This window comes from Monopterus albus, unplaced genomic scaffold (genome assembly GCF_001952655.1).
Source record: "Monopterus albus unplaced genomic scaffold, M_albus_1.0 scaffold106.1, whole genome shotgun sequence".
Taxonomy (NCBI): domain Eukaryota; kingdom Metazoa; phylum Chordata; class Actinopteri; order Synbranchiformes; family Synbranchidae; genus Monopterus; species Monopterus albus.
The window spans coordinates 577,347-599,397 of record NW_018127986.1 but is presented as its reverse complement, the minus strand read 5'-3'; the positions used below and the strand labels follow the sequence as shown (position 1 = coordinate 599,397).

Below are 22,051 nucleotides of genomic sequence, written 5' to 3'. Positions count from 1 at the left end.
TCCAGTAACTTCACATAGCTGTTATCTGTAATGAATGAAATGTAGTCTGGCTTCACAAATGCAGCGGCTGCATTAAACACCGATATTCATGGATGTGAAATGACTGCTAACACCAAGGCCGAAACTACATCTTGATCTTGTTGCTGCTTAAAAACAGTGAACAGCAGGGCTGGTTTATTTGGTTCACAGATATAAGTGAGAGGATATGCGACATGATTTTTGAATAAAACATAAGATGATAATGAAATGTCTTTGAATGAAACCAACTTAGGAATGCAAAAGTAATATGTTACAAATAAAGTGATGAGAAAAACATGAATGGTAATGTAAACTCATCCAAATGATTAGAGGTGACAACTGCCCATCAATTTCATTCACCACTGAAAAGACAGATCCAGAAAAATCTATTTTAACTTTCTTAACAATTAACCTCTTCTCAAATAGGTATTCAGCCTTTGAACTGTAAAACACCTCAAGTCTCTCTAAAACAAAGCAGTAGAGAAGAAAGGCAAACCACCTACACCAAACAATCCAACCACGAGTGAGTTAGATTAGTGGACTTAAAGGGAAGAACTCTAAGATCATCACACAGAGGTGGATGACAGAAGGAGAACCGGTTGGCAAAGGCAAAACCGTTCTGCTGTACCTGCTTCGGAGAGGTCTCGCAGGGAGCTGCTGAGGGCGCTCCTCTTCAGGCCCTCTCCCATGGCGTAAGTGTCGTCCAGACTAGCACGGTTCATGCTCCCGTTGCCAGATTCCTTCTTCAGACCAGAGCTCTGTGACATGCTAGGCCTCACCACCCCCTTCTGCTTCTCCAGCTCAGCTGTGGATAGGAGCCAAGAAAAGACCGAGGTAAAAGCCAGTGGTTTTACATCAACTCTGGCCAGAGAATGACTGTACAACTTGTGTGGAACTTATCCAGCCCCCATTTGCTGCCTGAAACTCCTGAACCTCCACTACATATCTACATAATTTCCAACATCCTGTTTTTGTATGTCTCACGGAACTCTCCTTTCAGATGTCCCCAAAAAAACTGCTCCCCCTTCGGTTAGTCATCCTGTAAACTCTGAACATTCTCTCAGAAACTGCTGCAATTGAGTAATATGGACCATGCCCTGTTTCTCCTTTACCCAGCCAGAGGCAGCCAGAGTAAAAATGGGATGGGATGAAAAAAAAACAAAAAACAAAACAGGCAGCTCACATTCTATTCTGTATTTCTCCATTTCCTGGACCTCGGCAATGGACTCGCGCAGGTCATCTGTGAACTTTTTGCGGTCCTGGGGGTTGGGCGCGTTAAAGTTGATGAGGACTTTGATGTCCGCACCCGGTATCGCTGACGTAAGTCTGATTCCATTCGGGTAATCTGTGGCAACAGCAAACAGAGAGGGACAGACATTTACACAAGAGCCATTGATCATAACCAAGTTTAAACACACTGGACGAATCTGTCTGAATTTGGGAGAGGATAAATAATGTCACAGCCCGTTGATCTGACTTCCCTTTCTTGCTGAATTTATTACAGGGCTAAATCAAATCCCCCTGTGATGTAAATACCGTCAGTCAACACGCTACAGAGAGACAAACTGAATAGAAGAAGACACCCTGTGGCACTTACACTGATTTTCAAACAGCATGACTTGCATCCCATACAGAGAGAAGGACTGTCTGAAACTGTATGTTACAGAGTTCTTTTTTTTCTGGAAAATCTTGGTTACCTGAAATAATGCAGAGAGAATATTATGAGGGCTGGTCTACAAAGAGAGGAGAAGAGAACAGAGGCGAGGAGAGAGCCTTTACCACTAGAAGGTCATTGAACAGGAAGATCTCCCGTTGATGCAGGCCCAGCTTCTGGAGCTTGTTGGGATCTGGTACTTCAAACAGGCGACAGTAACACACCAGCCGGCGGTGGGGCAGCGACAGCACCTAGAGGGCAGAAGAGAGAGCACAGAAAACAACACTTCAGAAGTCATTGTGACTTCAGACCACAAGGTAATAAGGAACAAAAGTCCCTTTTCCTCTGAGCAGAACTTAATGAAGATGTAGCCAAAGGATGAAAGAGTTACTCCTCCTATCTGTTTAACATTCTTCAAAACAGTTAACAGTAATTTATGGGGGAGAAGCGCTGACATTTTGGACGCTGCTGTTGAATAATTGAGTGTGTCCTACTGTATGAGAGGATACGTCTGGTGACCGTCTATATTTCTCTTTTGCCAAAAATGTCAGTGAATAGATTTTACTAAGTAGTGTTCGAAATGCACCTGCGAGCCACATCCTTCTTCCTTCATTACCATAAATATGGACACTGCATCTTATTTTGAGTGTATCCCATATACGCTGTCCTGCTGCTGTAAATACTCACCAGTGCACAAAAACCCACAGCTCAAAATAATCCCAAACACATGCACTATTTATACTCATGGTCGAGTAATGTTTGCTAAAACTACGCTGTTCATCTGTTTGATTAAAAAATAGTCATGGGCGATATGGAGCCCATGACAAAGTAGGAAAGTTAGAGACTAACGCACTGTTAAAATTTGGTCTTTGGATTTGTTGACAATAACATGAATATAAAATATTGTCAATATACTGAAAACATGTAATCCATTCTTTTACATGGTTCATAACCACAGCACATATCCTGAGATTAGAAGCATTTATATTCCAAAAAAATCAACACAGCAAAATTAAGGTTAAGTCTTCAGTAAAACTGGTGACTTGTAACAGAACACAGGAGTGAGGCTCCATGGGAGATAAATAACATGTAACCGATAACACATGATCAGGTGTCCTCACTTATAAAAACAGCTGGCGATCAACACTGAAAAACGAAGCCGAATGACGCTGGCATGTACTATCCCCAAAATACCATGTGACCAGCTGCAGACAAAAGCAAATGTTAAATTATCATCACTGTGCATTTTAAAATCGAACCAAATAAACAATATAGTTTTGTTTGTCATCATTTTTACCACATTAGTTTTGTTCCACCAATGACAGTTAACTGGTAACAGAGCATGAAGCATAAGATGCATTGCTATGTTTACCTTCCTCCTATTAAAGAGATAACCCACTGATGTAAACCGCTACATGGGTATCCCAAACTGTGATTTGTCCAGATGTACAAGAAAACAACAAGTACACAAATACTGTATGATAAGCACTGATCTGTTGCAAAAGAAGCAACCTTCCGTTAAAAAGTTTGCTAACTAATAATCTCCATATAAACAGGACAAAAGCAGTATGTTTTGTAACTAAGAGGCATCTGTGTTGCACATGCCCAACAGTGATGACCACACTGCCGAGCATAGAATCTGAAAACACTGCAGCTCAGTGCCACGTGAGGATTTATGGTTCTTTACAGCTGCCTGACTCTGTCTCAGGGGTACAACAGTGACTGCTCGTTTGTTCTGTGACAGATGTGATTCTGCAGGGAGCAAACGTTCCTGCTCCGAGTTAATCAGACTCTAAAAAGTACTGTACCTGTATGATGTGATTTAACTGCAGTATCCAGAGACAGAAGGCCATGCACATACACTACAATGATGAAAGACAAGTGGTCAAGTACAATATGATTTATGGACATGTAGCTTACTTACACATCCGAGGCCGTGATGGAGTGATCCGATCTGAAAAGAGAGAGGATAAAGTATATGTAGCTATTATGATGGGATTTGTTACACTTGCCTCTAACAACATTAAAATGTAACCTCTCCTACTTATTAATTATTAAAGACTGTACACCTATATCCTATTAAAGTGTCTCTGAAGATGCATGGACCTCCTGAGTTCTGTATACAGGGTGGCAAGTCTATTTGCTTCCAGACTTGATGGAGTCTGTAATGGTGTAGAAATGAAAGCTGATCTTCCTCTAGAAGCCCACTCTGTGCAACATTAGCAGACCTCATTATTATGGAGAGGAATTCCAATGTGTGTTTTTATGTTCAAGTGCTTTATTGAGTGTTCTTCTGGGCTTTTAATTCTGCAGCTAAACAAAGTCCACCATGCAAGACAAACCTCACCCTGAGGGTGTATAGGTTAATCACATTTCTAAATTTCACACACGAAAGGGACAACACAGCCTACAGAATAGTGTAGAAATGCCGTTTCTCTGCTCCTGAGGGGCTGGAGCACACTCAGAACTAAATCTGAAAATAGATCAATAATTAGTGAATAAGTGGTTTAACGCAATGTTTAACCAAACATTGCGAGCGCTGCAGTATTCAAGCACTGCAACTGCCTCTACCTCTAAAACTAGTTAGGGACTACAGTGTTTTAAGGTGGCAGCAAATAGCCATTTTTCATCCGACTGCAGCACTGGGTGATGGGTGTGTTAAAATCGCCAGCGTGAAGGTCTAAGCTTAGATGCGAGTCCCTACACCCACAGCACCTAAAGTTACAAAATACTGAGATTTTCTTAATCTCTCTGTGCCTTTTATAGCTTAAAACTGTCAACATTTGAGGTTAGAAAATCAGGACTACAATGAACTGTTATTTCTAGAAGGTGATTCTAGGCAGAAATAGCCGCATGAGTGGAATATTCAATACTATGTACATTTTACGAACCAAAGATGCCTCAGAGACTAAAGTCACACCTTGCCATAATAATGATAAATAAGAAATTCAACTGTTATTTTAGTGAATTTTGATAGTAAATATTACTCACGGGTTTCTTTCCCACAATGAGCTTCTCAACCTTCTGCACCTGTGAGACGTGGTCTTCATTGGTCTTGAGCTCTCGCTTACGAATCCTCTCATAGATGCCAACCAGAGTCTCCCTGGGTATGTCCTCTCCATCGTCCACACCTTGAACAGAGTGAATAACTGAGTTACCATGTGTACAGTAAGTCAGTGGTTGTATTAAAACACAATTGCTGTGTCAATAGATCAGAATTGGAAAAACAGGAAATGGTTTAATTTGAAAATAGGAAAGAGAGGGAGAAGAAAGGAGGGAGACAAATTACAACATGTTAAGTGAAATTTTGAAGTTTATAAAAATGTTAAATGACCTGGTGTCTTAGGTCAGACTTATGAGCACTTTTAAAAATATCAGTCAACATATTCACAAATGAAATTATATTACCTCTTAAATTCTTGATAAAGTCCTCCAGCTTCATCTTCCTCTCAGGCTTGACGTTGGGGCTGTACATGTCGGTGTTGAGGAGGATGATGGCAAAGGCCAGGATGAAGATGGTGTCAGGGTTCCTGAACTGCCGCACCACAGTGGGGTTACAGATGCAGTAGCGCTGGCTGGAGGCACAAGGAGTGAAAGAAATATGACCCACCAGAGCATGCAACCACACTTAGATTACAAAACTCGCACAAGGAAACTGGTGAGGAACTGTTTTCAACTCCGCCCACAGAAAGGAGAAGTGATGCAAAAACTGTCTTTTATGTAACAATAATTATCTAGACAACACAACTGTGAGCAACACCAGCAGCAGTAACTTGAAAAATCAATAAAGGTTTACATAAAATGCTGCCAGTGTGTTCTGATCACAAAGCATTAATACACAATGTGTTCTTGTACTGTCTAGTTTGTTTATTATAATAGATAGATAAATATTTTATTGATCCCAAGGGAAATTCAAGTATCTAGTAGCAACAGCAAAGATTACCAAAACCACAGCACCCAAAGTAAAGAAATGTATAATGATATGTCAGCCTAAATGAATCCACTCCACCTAGTCACAGTAACTGTCACATCCCTCGAAACACAGGCCGAGGTGGTGGCGTGGCAGCGATCTTTGACTCAAGCCTATTAATCAACCCTAGACCTAAACATAGTTATAACTCATTTGAATGTCTCACCCTGAGTCTCTCACACCCAAACTGGAAAACTCAAAAGACTGTTCTATTTGTTATTGTATACCGTCCACCTTACCTGAAGGCTTCGATGAGCCGCTCCACCTTCTGGGCCTCACCCTGGACACGGATGTGGTTCTGAAATTTCCTGAGAGCCTCGTCCAGCTCCATTCCCTGGAAGTCCATTTCATCTACTACACAGCTGGTACATAAGGGGACAGATGGAGAATATTTTTGTGCTCATCACCAATCGTTTTATCTTACAGGCCTTATTGTTGGTCTAGATTCTATTACAGAGGATATATCAGTGTTAGCAGCTTTAATTAGTTTTGTAATTTGCACAAAACAGGGGTCCTGGACTTACATATGCTTACACAGATTTTTATTTTAATAATTCTGATCTTTCCTCTGATCACATTTATACCTCATTTTAGGGAAGATGATACTTACTCTAAGACATCTCTGTTGAACTGTTTCTGTCGGTTTCCAAGGAATTCTCCAATCATCTGCCTGCTCAGCCCCTTCCTCTGCAGAAGGAAGTGAGCTACACCGACCGGTGTGTCAGGGATGAATCCCCTCTCAGTCAGATACTGGATGCCTTTCTCTGGCTTTCTGAAACATTCAACATGGATGGATTATTTTAAAACATTTGAATGAAGTGCCTTGGTGGTTATGGTTAAGGTTAGGATATGTCTACAGGAAACGAATGTAAGTCAATGTAAAGTCCCCACAAGAAATGAAAACACAGCATGTGTGTGTGTGTTTGAGTGTATACACACAGTAGGTAAGGTACAGCAGTGATGGCATTTTTCATTTTCTATTAGCTGTACATTGAGCCATCCATCCATCATCTATATTGCTTATCCCAACTCACAATGGGCGTGAGGCGGGGTCCACCCTGGACAGGTCGCCAGTCTATCACAGGGCTGACATGTAGACAAACAACCACACATACACTCACTCACACCCACTGGGCAATTTAGAGTCACCAATCAACCTAAGCTACATGTCTTTGGACTGTGGGAGAGAACCTACGCAGGCACAGGAAGAACATGCAAACTCCCCACAGAAATGCACCGGGTCGGCCAGGGCTTCAACCTGGAACCTTCTTGCTGTGGGATGACATTGCTCTGTACATTGGGCTCCCATATTAAATTGAAGAATAGACGCATGCAAACAGATGTAGAGTGAAACATTTAAATTACCGCCCTAACACAAAAACAGTATCTCCAAGTCTCATAAAAGACAATGAATTGCAAAAAAAAATCAGTGTAGTCAGTGTCTTCTGAATTTCTTCAGCCATGCAAGTATCTTTCAAAATACCTTTGAATTTGATACTGATACAACTGACTACACTTAACAATGCAACAAGCAGTGAGTGTAGAGCAGAATGAATGACTTTCCAAGAGGCTCCTCTCATATCTTCTCCCCTCACTGAGACAATAATTGCTGCAAATACCCACCCGCCCTCTATAACTGGCTCCTGGACTTTCTGACTGGCAGGCCCCAGACTGTCAGGATTGGCAATAGGATTTCAGTCAGCATTGTTACAAACACTGGTGCCCCACAGGGATGTGTCCTCAGTCCCATCCTCTACACCATTTTCACCCACAACTGTGTCGCCTCCCACAAAGACAACATCATCCTGAAGTTCGCGGACGACACCGCAGTGATTGGTCGGATCACTGGCGGGGACGAAGTAGCCTACAGAAGGGAGGTGGTCAGTCTGGTGTCATGGTGCAAGGACAATAATCTCAGCCTTAACACGGACAAGACGAAGGAGATGATAGTGGACATGAGGAAGGAGAGGAGAAATCATCGCCTGCCGTTCATCCGGGGGCTCGAAGTGGAGAGGGTGAGCAGCTTCAAATACCTGGGTGTCCACATCAGTGAGGACCTCACTTGGACACATAACACCACACAGCTGGTCAAGAAGGCCCAATGGCGGCTGTACTTCCTGAGGAGGCTGAGGAGGTTTGGCATGTTGCCTAGGATCCTCATCAACCTCTACAGCTGCATCGTGGAGAGCATCTTGACCAGCTGCATCACTGTCTGGTATGGCAGCACTACTGCTATGGACTGCAAGCACCTGCAGAGTGGTAAAGACTGTGGAGAAGATCACCAGGACTCCACTGCCTTCTCTGCAGAGCATTTACCACCGTAGGGTGTGTAGGAAGGCTGCCTCCATCCTCAAAGATCCAACCCACCCCCAGCACGGACTGTTCACTTCTTTGCCCTCTGGCCAGAGGTTCAAAAGTGTGAAATGCAGGACCACTAGACTGAAAAACTCTTTCTTTCCCTCTGCCATCAGACTCCTAAACAGCTGAGGAGTTTATTACCAGGAAATACGTGATGTACTGTTTACATTCTGTTTGCACATACATAATTCCACAGTGACTGTTGACTGCTGCACATTCTGTTATATTCTTTTATTGTATGCTGCCTAAAGTGTCCTAGATTTTGTTACATGCATAATTGCACAACGACTCTGCTGCACATGGTGCTCCCATGCAGCATACATTCTGTTATATTCTTGTATATTTTTTTTCTACTATATTGCTACATCTGTGCTGCTTAAAGTGCCTTAGATTTTGTGTTCTTTATTTATCTACTTTATATTTCATTTGTATTTTGTGGCATTCAGGTGGACGGCAAAGTAAGAATTTCATTGTACAGGGAAACACGTATCCTAACTGTGCATATGACAAAATAAACACTTTGAACTTTGAAATACAGCGGCCAAGCAACTGGTCCAACACAGAGGAGTACCTACTTGTTGAAGAGATTCAGGCCGATGCGGTAGTGCCTCTTGCGAATAACATCATTACTGAAGATAGGCGAGTCCCAGCTGTTGCGAGTCTCTTTATGGTAAGTCTGCTTGCTGAGTGTCTGCTCTCGCAGGCTGTCTCTTGACGAAGACTCGGAGCTGCAGTTGATGGTGTCATTGGAGTTGGATGTGCTGTTGATGCTGTCGTTGTCCCCATCAGAGAAGTCAGACTCCGATTTGCTCTGCCTGTTAGCTGAGCCATTGATTGCTAGGTGGCTTTCCAGCTGGCGATGGCGTAAAGGTGCATCATCGTCACGGGAGGGAGCTCGTGGTGGGGGTCCGTGAGAAATGTGTTTAGGGCTAGCCTGCGATGACGTTACAATGTGGCCGTGTGGTTCATACACATGAGGCCGTTTGACAGAGCCTCGTTCAGACCGGTCACTGAGCTCTGCAGAGCTGTCACTAGGGGGCTCGATGGTCAACAAAGGAAGATGGTCTATTCTAAGACGTTGCTCTTGGCATTCCAGAGACGGAGTGCTGCGGCAGCTTGTGTCTGTATCACGACCCTCATCTTTAGTGTCAATAGGCCAGTACTCCTGGGAGGAGTTGACTGACCGCAAACGCAAGTCTGATTCTGTGCTGGAGGGCTGGTCCCCTGACCTCAACAGAGCAATAGAAGGGGGCATGTCCTCCTCGTCGATGAATAGAGTAACATCGCTATAAGATGCCATCGTTTCATCGTGCAAGCGTTCAGCTGCCCTGCGATGGGACTTCACCTGATAGGGCATTTCCCTCTCCACCTCGGAGCAGCCCATAGCCTCTGGGTCAGGACCCTCATCCCCCTGAAGGCTGCGACAGTTCAGTGCATCATCTATCGACTCAGCCAGAGATTTGACCTGCCGGGAAAAGGCATCCTCCAGCTCCGTGATGGCATCTGTCAAGTCACCCTGTGGGGCTGGGTGAGATGCCATGTTGGCCTGCTGGTTGACCGCTATATCTCCACATTCAGACTGCACCATGGACAGCGGGGTGCCATCCTCCGTCATAGACACCTGCCTCCCTTCGAAATAAGAGCTGTGCACTTTTTCAGGGCCCTCAAATGAGAGCTGCATCCTCATGTTGGAGAGAACGATGCGTCTGGACATCCGGTTCTCAGACATAGAACTCCTGAGACGTTCAAAGTTCTTGTTCATTTGATACTGGCGGAAGGCTGTTTGAATGGTGCGGGCGGCATGTCGAGTTATGAATCGTCCACCATATTTACGCTCCAGCATCTCCACCTAGAGAGAAAACCAAGTAAATTAACTGTGAAACAGTGCCACACATTGAATATTCAATTGGTTTTCTTAGCTGTAGATGGTCTATAACATCATCCAACAATAAAATTTCCCTGGTTAATAATATCACACAGCTGGGTTTCTGATAAGCAACCTACACACAATTCATAATGTTTCAAAAATTACACATAATTCTTTTAATCTTTGTGGTGTTATGAGAGTGTGAGAAACCTACTCCAAAACAAACTATTCAGCAAGGCGACTCGGGAGTACCTGCTTATCCTGGAGGTCAGCGGAGAGCTCATAGCTCTCAGAGAGCGAGCGTGACCGCTTGATGGCCTCCTCCTCAGCCTGCTTACGGAGAATGGACTGTGAGTGCTGGAGTTTGGGCCGACGGGGCCTCTGAGGTCCAGGCTGGACCCCGTGGCTGTAAAGTGGGCTGTCAAATCGGTCGGGGCTGATGGCTGAACCGTGAGTTACAGGGCCCTGGCCATAGCTGGCTCCACCATCCAGGGAAGGGCCACTCTCATTGGACCGTCCATCCCCTTCCACACTGCAATGAGAGCAAACAGATGGTTATACAGTTTGTCTTGTTGAAAATAAAGTAAGGTGATGCAAATTCAGTTTTTGAGTCAGAGTATAACTGAAGTATTATCAGGTTAATCACATTGTTTCTGATGATCCATTTGAAATGTCACAGTAGAGAGACTTCAGGGACTTATGGCAAAAACCTTTATTAAGTCTTGAAATCACTAGTCTGTGTTATATAATTTACAAATAAGTGTGGCATTATAAAAGTGAATTATAATGTCAAACCTGAGTGAGTAACTGTTTCTGGAATGTGCTGATTCTATAGCCTTAAGTTACACAGTAGAAGCCACAATTCATTCAACTGTAACCCGTCATAGTTACAGTCTGCCACAGATTTTGCCATGCTACATTAAGAAAATACAAATGCCACGTCAACACTCACCAAATATTTCACACATTCAGTCATCTGTTGTCCTCATGGAATTACCTCTTATACAATTAATATGAAAAAACCAAGAGGGTACTCACTCACGCTTACATTCTGCCAAATTACGAGATGACCGCTTGTTGCGAAAAGACCGTCTAATTTCTATAAAGTGCCAACTCTTCCTCCATATCTTGTCCACCATTCTTTCAGTCTACTTAAGTCGAGAGTACACAGGTTCCTCAGGGAAACTACAGGTTATGCCACCTTAAGAGCCAATCAGCGACCAACAGGAGTTGCATCATGTTTGCCAGACTGATGGCAAACTGTTCCAAAACATGTTACAAAGTCCAGACAGAGCAAATACAGCTTCAGCGGTCCTGTAAAAATAGCGGAGATGAGAGTGAATGTCTTGTCCATCTGCTCGATAAACAAACATTACACTAACCAACATTTCCTCCCCTGCACAGTACATGGTATTCACCGTTCACTGGCAGCCTAAAGTGTGTGTGAGCCGTGACTTGACACACCCATTCAGTGTACACAGTCTACTTCCTTCATTTGACAGCCTCAAATCAACATTCATCAGCAACAGTTTGCCAACCAACAGCAAACAGCGCTGAGTGAAAAAGTGGTTCTGAATATGGTCATCTGTAAAGTCTGTATTGTGACTATATTAATAAAGTTGGGCTCTTAACTGAATATAGCTTAAATTTACTGATTTACAACTGCACTCACACAGCATCAAAATGTTCACAAAACATATTCAGGCAGATCTGAGCCTATGATTGCTCATAGAGTAGTAGGACATTCAGTGATTATAGGTGTTTCTCTCAGATTCATACGTGAGTCAGTCTGCATCTCTGCAAGGGCTAAAGACACTTTAGCTTTAAAAAAGCTCGTTTCCAAAAAGGCACTTTTTTCCAACCAAACACTGAGTGTGAAATATTAAAACATGTTGGTTGAATCTGGCTGCCAAACTACCCCCAGTTATGGTTACGATCCACAGCATCCAGTAAATGTTTAGTCTGGCTCTAAAAGCCAAGATGGTGATTGGATTCAAACTGAAACATTAGGTTTTCAAGTAGCACCGGTGTTTATTTTCACCAACTCCTGCAGCAGAGTGAATTCTTGTGCATCACATTAAGTGGCCTCCATCCCTTCTGTCAGGGAGGAGATGACCCATTCAGGGTCAGCCAAGGCCACTGGGACAACTTCAGGGTAAGTAAATGTTAAATGACTCCCTCTGGACAATAGGTACACAGAGTACTACAGAGTGGACCAGGACACACACACACACACACACACACACACACACACACAGTTGGACACCTTGTACAACACGCCGATAATGATACTTCACCGGGACAAATGTGTGCAACCATCTGTTGTGGCAAACTATGAAGTCGCTATCCCCGGATTAAAAAGTCACACCTTGTGTGTTGTTACAGCACCAGTTGTGGTCATTTTTGTTCTGTGATTTCTTCATTAGTAATCATGAAAAGAGGCATGTGATTACTGCAGTATATTCATATTTAAAATTGTTTGGTATTTTTTAGTCAGATAGAAATTGGTTAGATACTTGTTGTATTAGAAATGTTTAGTGGAGACAGGATGTCTAGGTAGACTGTTAAATGCTTAGTCATTCTCATGAGTTTTTAGCAGGGTGCATATGGTCAAGGATAACTAGATAGAAAAAGTTTGATTGTCAGCAGGCAGGATGAAAGCCCATATGTCTCCAGACAAATGAACATGTACAATTGAAGAAGCAAATTAATAGAAATGTGTGTAACTGAAAATATGTGACACACTGCAAATTTAAGAAAATCTCAAGGACCCATTTCAAGGAAACAATTATGACAACATATAAAGTCACATTGAGGCACTTCTATAGTGGCGATAAGTTTGGCTTTAGCCATTGATGCCCAGTAGGTTGTATGTGTTCAGTTTGTAGTTTGTATTTTTAGTCATGCTAGTGACAAATGTCCACTTGTTGGTCAGTCAGTGCACCACTTTGATCCTGACTGAAACATCTCAGCCACCGAGGTAAGACTCGCAGCAAATGTCTCAACAACCATTGGAAATTTGAGGATGGACTATAATAACTTTGGTGATCTTATGACTTCTATCCAGCGCTATCATCAGTGTCAGAACTTTTTACATGATCCGTAATAAATTTCAATTATAGTCAGAATTCTTAAGAATCGTGTTATATCAGAATGAAGCAATCATGGCTGCTGCGCAACTGCTTCCTGACAGTGACTGTACAGCCCTTGAAATATGATCTCACTATAACAGCAGTGGTGTCTGTCCCTCCGTCTGGCTCTTTATCCACCAGGAGCCCCCTGTTAGTTCTGATGTGGGCATGGATAAGCATGTCAGCTCAGCTGGCAGTGATTTTGAGCCATGAGATCCAGGAGGGGGTGGGTTGGTCGACCCCCTTCCCTCTCAACACATCCTGAACAAACAAGCCCAGGCCCCTATCCAGGCCTCAACCTATTCCACCAGTCGGACCTGAGGGAGAAACATTCCTCCATCCCGGAAAAGACGAGTCACATCTACAGGAGTTCTGGGAATAGAAGAAGGCTAATGAGGTGCAGGCTGGCGCTGGAGAGAAGGAGAGAGCTGCAGTGTGGAACCACCGTAGCTCCCAAACACAGTCACTGAGACGCCAGAGAAGTCTACAAATGTGTTTGCATATCACTCCAATCAACTTCAAATTCTGTTTTAGCATGTGGTTTTTATCAAATTTAAAGAAAACATAATTCCCCATTCAGTTGCGAGCCCTAGTAATAATCCCTTTCCACAAGCAACGTGCTGACATGCACAACAGTTGCATGTTTAGTCTTCAAGTTTGACATTAATCTGAATTTGTAAGCATTTATGTAAACATGGAATTAAATAGCCTTTTTCAGGTTAAAGGAAAAAGAATAGTTAAGACAGTGTGGCTAAATGTCTTTTTAACCAACTCATGGGATGGCTTCTTTAAGAGTGAGCACGTACAGAGAAACGATCTTGATTTGTGTAAGTCACCTCATGTATGTGTGAAAGTAACGCAAGAGCAAAACATTACAAGCTGTTGTATCTACAGCAGTGAACTGCAGAACAAACATGTCTGCTAAGTAAAGATCTGCTCTATAAAGTTAAATGGTTTTAAATGAGGGGGTACAAGGGGAAATCTCTTTCATTGCTCAACTTCAAAAGAGTGGTTAAGATGAAATATGAATAATAACATTCATGGAGAACAAGTAAGTGCATAATTAGATTCCTTGCCTTAACCTTATCATTTACAGAAATCTGTTTGTGTGGTTGTGTAAACAGGCAGTAAACGGACCCTTCCAATAAAACCAAACAGTGCTGCTATATCACAGCTCTTACCCCACATGCACCGACAACATGTGCTCCAAACACAACAAAAGCAGATGCTCACTCACTCTCTCTTTATAGCAGCTCAGAGAGCTCCCAAGTACAGATGTGTGCACCAGCCCCAACAACACAGATGTGAAGGAATAGATTTTTCAGGTAAAAGGTTACGAGACCACACAGTAACACATTAATGAAGTCCAGCATTGAAGAGTAAACCTGCCAGTGAACACTCAGATGTATCGTTTCTGCTCCAGTGACCATGGTAATGGATGATTTTGTACAGCTATAAAAAGACAGTGAGTAGCAGGCTGGAGATTTACAGTTTGACACAGCTGCAAACTGGAAAGCTTCAATGGCTGGCAGTCTGACAGCATCACCCTTGAGAGTTTGCAGCAGACAGTATATAAGCCTCACAAGACTCACTGCTGAGTCACGGTTACTACTGTAAGCTGTATACTTCAGAGTTGGAGGATTTGGGCATCTTTACAAATAAGAAACTCTCATCTCACAACTAATTCAAACTGGCCAGCTGCGCATCAGTTACCAAAGTACGGTCACCCAACTGATACAACAATTCTGCTGCAGTACTCACTGTATTAAATGTGTCTGTGTGTACAGTCTGCTCAGTGGCTTCAATCTGCATGTAACTGTTTTAGGTTACCTTTAGAGCTGCAATCACACCTTATTGCAGGTGATAAATATTTTCACAAATGTCTGTGACCAAATTTTTACTACATCAACTGCTGATTATTGATTGCTATGGTTTTTATCAGTGCTAATGAGCTGACTCATAATCAAGTTGCACAAATCAAATTTTCAAGGTGATTTAAAATAAAAGCTTTATTAGCGTAGCGCAGATGCAGCAAATTAAAACATACTCCACTGCAAGTGTGATGAATAGTTGATTGATGTTTTGTTGATGTCATCAGAACATAAATCAATACTATTCCCCCATTAACTGCCAGACCTGATTCTGTCTAAACCAAGGCATGACCTCCTCTTCCCTCTTGTCAAGACTTAACAACAAAAACTACTACAGAGCCACTGTCACTGTAATAAATGAATAAACTCTCCTCTACGCTAGACCCAGCATATCTCCTTGAAGATCCAGCTGTGAAACAGGCGTCACGGCCAGTGAGCCGGAGGGCCACGGCGCGCCACAGCAGCGCCCTTCAGACAGCAAGGGCTGGACAATCTGAATTACAGATGGATTCTGTACAGTAAGACCAAACACAGTACATCCACACAGAATCAGGAAAGGGAACATGATTGGTTTTCCATTATATGGGAGTCAAACCCGTAATGGCAGAGCCCACTTTAAAATTCACGATCTCTGTGACTTCACAACCCTGTCATCTTCTAGTGTGGATTATGTCAAAACACAGAAGAAGTGCTTTAATACAACACGTGAACCGTGCTCTCTTCACAAACACATACATTGTCTCTCTGCTGTACATCAAACAAAGCCTTAAGAGCTTCTAGCAGCCTGGCGTAACCTCATCCAATGTCAAAACACACACATGCACGCACACAGCCGCCCACTCTGCCACCCATACACATAAACACAAAAGACAAACATTCACATTTTACACTCTCCTATTACTCTTACCAGCCATTCAGCTCCAGCTCCAGCAGAGACTGCGTCTTCTCTGAATTACACTGCAAACACCACATGCTGGCCGGCACTCACAAAATGATGTACTCCAAACATTAGCAGAACCCCTCACTGGTCCCCATTACTGCCTAAAATGTTTCTTTAACGCACAGACACATCTCAAAACTGTTATCTGTTGAACCTTGCAGCTCTCTACTACTCGCAGACATTCCCATTTCTTTGCCCTGAGTAAGCTCTCTACGGATGGGAGACGTGCACGGTCAGTGCCAAGAGGCTGTTTGTAATCTCTGACAGACAAATGGAGCTCTTTCCTTTTCTCTTTCTTCGTCTCTGTCCTCTGTGCGCCGGGCTGGTTGGAGTATAACGGGGCGGAGACTGGGATACAGGGGAGTGTGGGCTTCTGCCAGACCCTGAGCAATATGGAAAGGGGGTGGGATGCAGGGAAGAGGGTGTGAGAGCGTGGTGGCTCTGTAGCTGGGTAGAAAGAGAGAAAAAGAAATTAAATGCCTCCTGCATAACACTAATCATGCAAGAAAGGGACACACATGACCCTGCGTTAGATGACAGACAAGAAAATGAGGCATTATCAGAGAGTGTAAAAACGCATGAAGAGGAGTGCTAGAGAGAGCGACGGTAAGGTACACAAGCGCAGAGAAAAAGGAAGGAGAAAGAGAGGTGGCTTAATGCAGTTAGGTGCATATAGGTATGGCAGCTTCAGTTTGGACGTCAGTGGTACCTTTGTTGCCTTTTTGATGAACAGAAAAAAGCGAGACATGGCGAGCACCTCTATTAACAGGGCCTTTCAGGGATGAGTAGTTGCTTTTAAAAACACCAGAAAGGTTTCACCACTTTTCAGCTTTAGAAAACTACAGTAGTGTAGAGGCTGAGTACTTCTAGTCCTTTTATTGTCAACCCCCTTCATATCAGCATTGTATATTTTCATGGATAAACTGCTAAAAATGCCAGCCATCACTACAAAACTCACCAAGACTTCTGTCCAGCTTCACACTTGAAGCAAACCCTGAACTGACAGTGCCACGTTTCTGGACTTCACATTGTTGTTAAGAGAGGCCAGAGACTAATCATCCCACTGGGAGAAAGGGGTTGTGGAAAACTGCTCTCAAGTCAAAGGTATTTTCTATCTAATGACAACATGCACAGGAAACAGATGAGAATGGCTCCCACATGGAGCCAGTTTACAAAGACACCAATCGTCTGCAGACACACACACACACTCTCTGGAGGGAGATGTTGATGTCCACCAATTACAGGCCTGAACCTCTACAATGATCACCTTCTCGGGCTGTTCTTTTCTGTGACTTCACATGAAAGATGCAGAATGAAGTTGAGTGCAGAGAGAAGTTAAAGATTTGCTAAAAGGAAAAAGTGTGTATATCTTAACAAGTGTCATGAATCACAACAGGGGATGTGCACAGACTTGCTTGTTCTGTGTGACTCAGGCAGAATGATTATGTGCAGAAAAGCAGTGAGTGGTCAACTAAACAATTTCAGTTTGAGACCCTGGCCTTGTACTCTGGTGACTACAACTGCTAATGCCTTGTGAAGCCACAGACACTTGACTCAACTAACAGATCTCCTCCATCACACAACCTTTTCCACTCTTGCTGACATCCATTTATGCCTCAGTGCCAGTAAACAAGAGGAATTTAAGCCATTGAAGACACCCCTTTAATAAAACCTGCCTCCTCAATATTCTATTATTTTGATACACTTTGTCATCCAAGGGGCACAGATGGAAGCAGGCATTAGGATTTTGAAAGGTGTGTGCTATTAGATATGAGCCCCAGTGTGGGCTTTGTTTTGCTGGAGGACCACAGGGAATGACTTAATAAGAGTTTATTTGTTTGGGAATGAGATATGGAGTAATATCAAGGTCTCATTTTGAAGGCAAGCATGTTATGTTTATAAAGCCCCAAGCCTGTCATGATTGTTTAAGTGTGAACCTCAAGGGCGCATCAGTTTAAGCATTAAGTAGAGCTCGACTGAAATGATCAAATTAGGTGAGTTCCAGGTGAAGCTGAGCTGTTTAGGTTTTCACTGACTTTGGGACACTTAGTAAACCTGTGTATTTCTTTGTCTGCCTGCCTCTGTGTGCTTCTCTCTCTCTCCTTTAGTGTCACGGTCCAGTCTAGTCGCCCCATCTGATGAGGGCCTGCTCCGTCTGCAGAGTCCTGCCTGCACGGCGCTCTGCCCCAGGATGATGTCATTGAGAATTCCAAGTTGAGGCCCAGTCTTTCCTCATAAAACACCATTTCTTCAAGTCAGTACATATGGTCTCTCTGCATTTCAGCTCCTACTCTATTATCCCCCACCCCCATCAGTTTCATTGCATTCCCTTCTTTTCTTATTATACAGACATTCATTACACTTGGGACAAGACCAAAGAGGCATCCACAGGTCAGCCACACACAAACGCCTTATTGGGCGCTTTCCTATAAATGTAATAGGTAAATGTTATTGGAAGAACAGAAAAACCTGGATTTCCCCTTTGCACAGAGAATAAAAAAGGGCAGAACAGAACAAAAGACAACAAGGAAACAGAGGAAAACGAGAGCTTCCTGGAAACTTGGTCACAAGATTTTGTCACCACGTGCTCCATCCAAATGACATCATGCACCGTTTTTCATTATCTGTTTCTGCTGGATGCTGAGCGACTGAGACCTGAGCTAAGAAATGGAAAATAAAATGAAAACCCAGTCCTCGCCTGGTATGGAAACAATTAGAACGGGCTGATGTCATCATTTGATACAACAGCACAGTAAATGAAATGTAGCAGCCCAGGACAGCTTAGGGAACACAGAGGACTTTGTATAGGCAGGGGAAAAAGAGAAACACATTTCCCCCAGTATATTCTCAGGAACAAAGATTTTCTGTACATAAGAAGAATTTGGCAGCAGATGTATAAATAGAGCCGAAATGAGAGTAATTAAAGAACATGCTGCCTGTGCTCCTAACATCCTGGCAGCAAAGCTGGAGCAGATGTGTTGCCTGCGGGATGTACTGTAATGGAAATGACCAAAGATCATCAGTGGCGAGTGATGTCTGAGAGGCTTTTCTTTGTTCTCCCGTTACATACATACATCACCAAGGAATTCCAATCTGGATTTATATACCCCAGACACATGGAAACCAAAAACTGAACTGGAGATGACTGCAAATATTATTTTGAAGTAACTAAGTACTTCTTTTTACAAAGCCCAGCCCAGATACTGTTTACCCTCCTTTTCCATATTTTCAGGACTCGTGACTCGACTCGGACTTGAGCACCGATGACTCGGGCTCGAGCACTGACTGAATTCGTTTAAGTAATAGGCTGTAATATTTGGCATAAGTGATTGATATTAAAACTTTTTCATTCATACCCTGTTGTATCCATGCGGTATCCACTTTCATCAAGCATACACTCCTCCTTTCCATAAATGATTTCTATGTATCAATTTGGAGAGAAATATGGTGATGAAATACACAAGAGTTTCTGTTAACCGAATATTTTCCATAATTGGCAAAATGTTTCAAACTAACTCTCATGTTCAGATGACCTTCTAATCTAATCTAATCTAATTTTGTAAAATTACAATGTTCATATTTGCTTGTTGACACACACTGGCCACAGTATTTTTAGTGGCCTTTGCTGACACGTTAAAAAAAAATCAAAAACAAAAAAACAAGGCAATGTCATCTGCTTTATGCGGTGTTGACATGAAAAGTGGCTTGTTCTGTATTAATTATTTTAAAAAATTCAATAAAAATGAATGAAAAATCCTATTAAATATGTCTTATTAAAACATGCAAATTAAATTGAGGGTAGTAATAAATTATGACAGAAATTTTATGACCTTGTCCATCAAAATGACACAGAATGAGAAAGTCTAGCGTGACCTCTGCAACACACTGTTAGAAAGTTTGGAATATAAAATGGTGAGAGCTTTGTCACCTCTGTTTAATGTAGAGCTTGATGACTGACTCAGGTAACAGGGATTCAACTTAGACTTGACTCGGATTCAAAAACTAGGGACTGGAGACTTGACTGACTCGAACACTGAGGACTGAAGACTCAATTCTGACTCAAACACTGAGGACTGGAAACTTGGCTTGGACTCGAACATTGGGGACTCGACTACAACACTGGCACTAAGAGAACATAAGCTTAGACTAGCATAAAAAGCTGGACAGCTACACTATTAATCATTCAGGAATTTTGTGAAATCAACCAGTGTTTTTCAGTAACTTTACATTAATGTTTGAATTTTATTGCATATTTTCAACTAATTCAACTTAAAGCTACGCTACCTAATTTCCTTTCAGTCACTAGAAGGTCTACTGAGACTCAAAACAAACTGACACCATAAGTCGCTCTTTGCCCTTCCCGTCATGTTCTCTTGCCTAGCGATGACGTAAACTACAGATGCCTGGTTGTGACAAACATTACAAAAAGCAGGCTCCAGTCCAAAGCCAACTTTAGCTGAATAACAAGTACATTTGGCAATTGATTAGAATGCACTGGTTACTGTTAACGTGACACAAAGCACTAATGTTGCATAAAGCTTGAATAACTCTCAAAACGAACTATGTTAATTCAAGCAAGTGGCTTAAATTCTGCCATCTTTATTTTGGCAAGCTTTTTAAGTAACTGCTTATCTTCACAGAATATTTACCACTAAGAAATGGCTTTCTTTGTTCATAGTTAAACATGAGAAACATGTATTAAAGATCCGGTTTGGTTTTCCATCTTTTTAGGCGGAGCATCTGCTTGTTCTCTCTGCGTTTGTGTGGATGTCCTCTGGGTTTCTCTCACATTCCAAATACATATGCAAGTCAGGTGGGTTTGGAAATATGAATGTGGGCATCCACGGACCTGGGCATTTCTCTGCCATCCTCACAATGACTGTGTGGACGTAGAAAATGAAAGAATACAATGACAGACCTTGTGACCGCATGAGTATGTGCTCATTCCAGAGTACAACCATGGCAAATACAGGACTTCAAAGCTGTACTGCTGACTGCATGCATATGCTACCACAATCTCTGTAAAAGGCAGGCAGAGGTCGCCTATTGTGTACAGTTACCATTATTAGAAGCAGGCCCTGTTTGTCCATTTACAATATTTTCCTTTCAGTTCATTCCATTATCAGATACTTTATTTCTCTGGAGCTCTTCACCATAGCACCTCCCCAGCACTGAAACACACTACAGCACAGCTCTCCCCAGCTAAAAATAGACCCATGTGAGGTGACACACTCTGGTAAACACTCTGGAACCAAGAAGAACAAGTGGGGAAAAAAACTCTTTAAGATAAAAAAATGGCCACTGAATGCCCTGCTGATTTCATCTCATCATCTCTGCCTTTATGGCAGATCGATGTGTGGTGTTTTTCAATGACACTTTGAAATTCTGAGGTCAGCTGGAGAAAAAGTACATGACATAGACAGTGTCTCCAGTGGTTAGTGCTCAGAGCAGCCCATGTTGTAAATGTGACAAAGGCCACATCGAGTATAAATACTCATGGTGGTCATGATGTTCAGAGGAGTGTGACGCCACAGCCATATTGACAAAACAGACCTGACAGCTCTTATATGATGAAATCCAGTTCACAGTGGGCTCCCAGGGTGACAGTGCCACCCACTGGTCAGACATCATACTACACACTGCCTTGAAGACACACACTAAGCCCAGGAGCAGACATGTGGCAGTGATGTCATTCTGGATGACTGAGGTCACACATGTTTGTCATAATTGTAAGTCAAGAGTGTGCTTGAGTTATTCAAAGGCACTAGAATGTAACAGACCAACCGGCCTTTCCTGGTTGGGAGATGTTGGAGGGGACGTGTACACGTGTGAAAGGCTGTGGCATGCTCACACCTGTCTCAGGTCACACAGAGAAGGTGGTTCACATGTGTCACGTGTTGGGAAAATGTGTCGTCTTACATCATTCTACTTCATTACCAACTGTATAGATTACCTTAGTGATATCTTCTGTATACTTTTTCCATGTTTCCTTTATTTTAATGTGCAATGCAATAAGAATGTAAATAACTGTAGTGTGCAGTACAAGCAGCTCCAGTTCTTTAAAATCACTAGAATATATGAAACTCATGCAATTTTTTTGTAAATACATACATATTGTAAAGTTCTGGAAAACCATTTGAAAGCCCCACAACCTTCCTTAAGCATCTTCTTCCCTGCCTAACAGCACCACAGTGGCCAGTCAATCATGTGACAGACTCCTGATTTGTATAACATCAACCCCA

At 42.6% G+C, this 22,051-nt stretch overlaps 1 protein-coding gene across 8 annotated transcripts in view; it reads right to left on the bottom strand.

Annotated features, from left to right (window-relative positions):
• LOC109966070 (IQ motif and SEC7 domain-containing protein 1-like) overlaps nucleotides 1-22,051 on the bottom strand; it is an 86,552-nt gene that overhangs the window by 5,793 nt on the left and 58,708 nt on the right. For 6 of the 8 annotated variants that reach the window (XR_002275718.1, XM_020610656.1, XM_020610650.1 and 3 more), the window contains 11 exons: nucleotides 10,120-10,399; nucleotides 8,576-9,849; nucleotides 6,253-6,414; nucleotides 5,882-6,004; nucleotides 5,081-5,247; nucleotides 4,664-4,803; nucleotides 3,597-3,626; nucleotides 1,798-1,923; nucleotides 1,616-1,715; nucleotides 1,202-1,363; nucleotides 647-823 (listed from right to left, as the gene is read on the bottom strand). Coding sequence is in view for 7 of the 8 variants with exons in the window: in XM_020610656.1 (XP_020466312.1) it covers nucleotides 647-823; nucleotides 1,202-1,363; nucleotides 1,616-1,715; nucleotides 1,798-1,923; nucleotides 3,597-3,626; nucleotides 4,664-4,803; nucleotides 5,081-5,247; nucleotides 5,882-6,004; nucleotides 6,253-6,414; nucleotides 8,576-9,849; nucleotides 10,120-10,399 (2,741 nt within the window). In the remaining variant the exon portion in view is untranslated. Of the gene's footprint in view, nucleotides 1-646; nucleotides 824-1,201; nucleotides 1,364-1,615; nucleotides 1,716-1,797; nucleotides 1,924-3,596; nucleotides 3,627-4,663; nucleotides 4,804-5,080; nucleotides 5,248-5,881; nucleotides 6,005-6,252; nucleotides 6,415-8,575; nucleotides 9,850-10,119; nucleotides 10,400-10,905; nucleotides 11,022-15,776; nucleotides 16,067-22,051 lie in introns of those variants that run through there. The other 2 variants (XM_020610655.1, XM_020610652.1) reach the window with 2 other exon arrangements.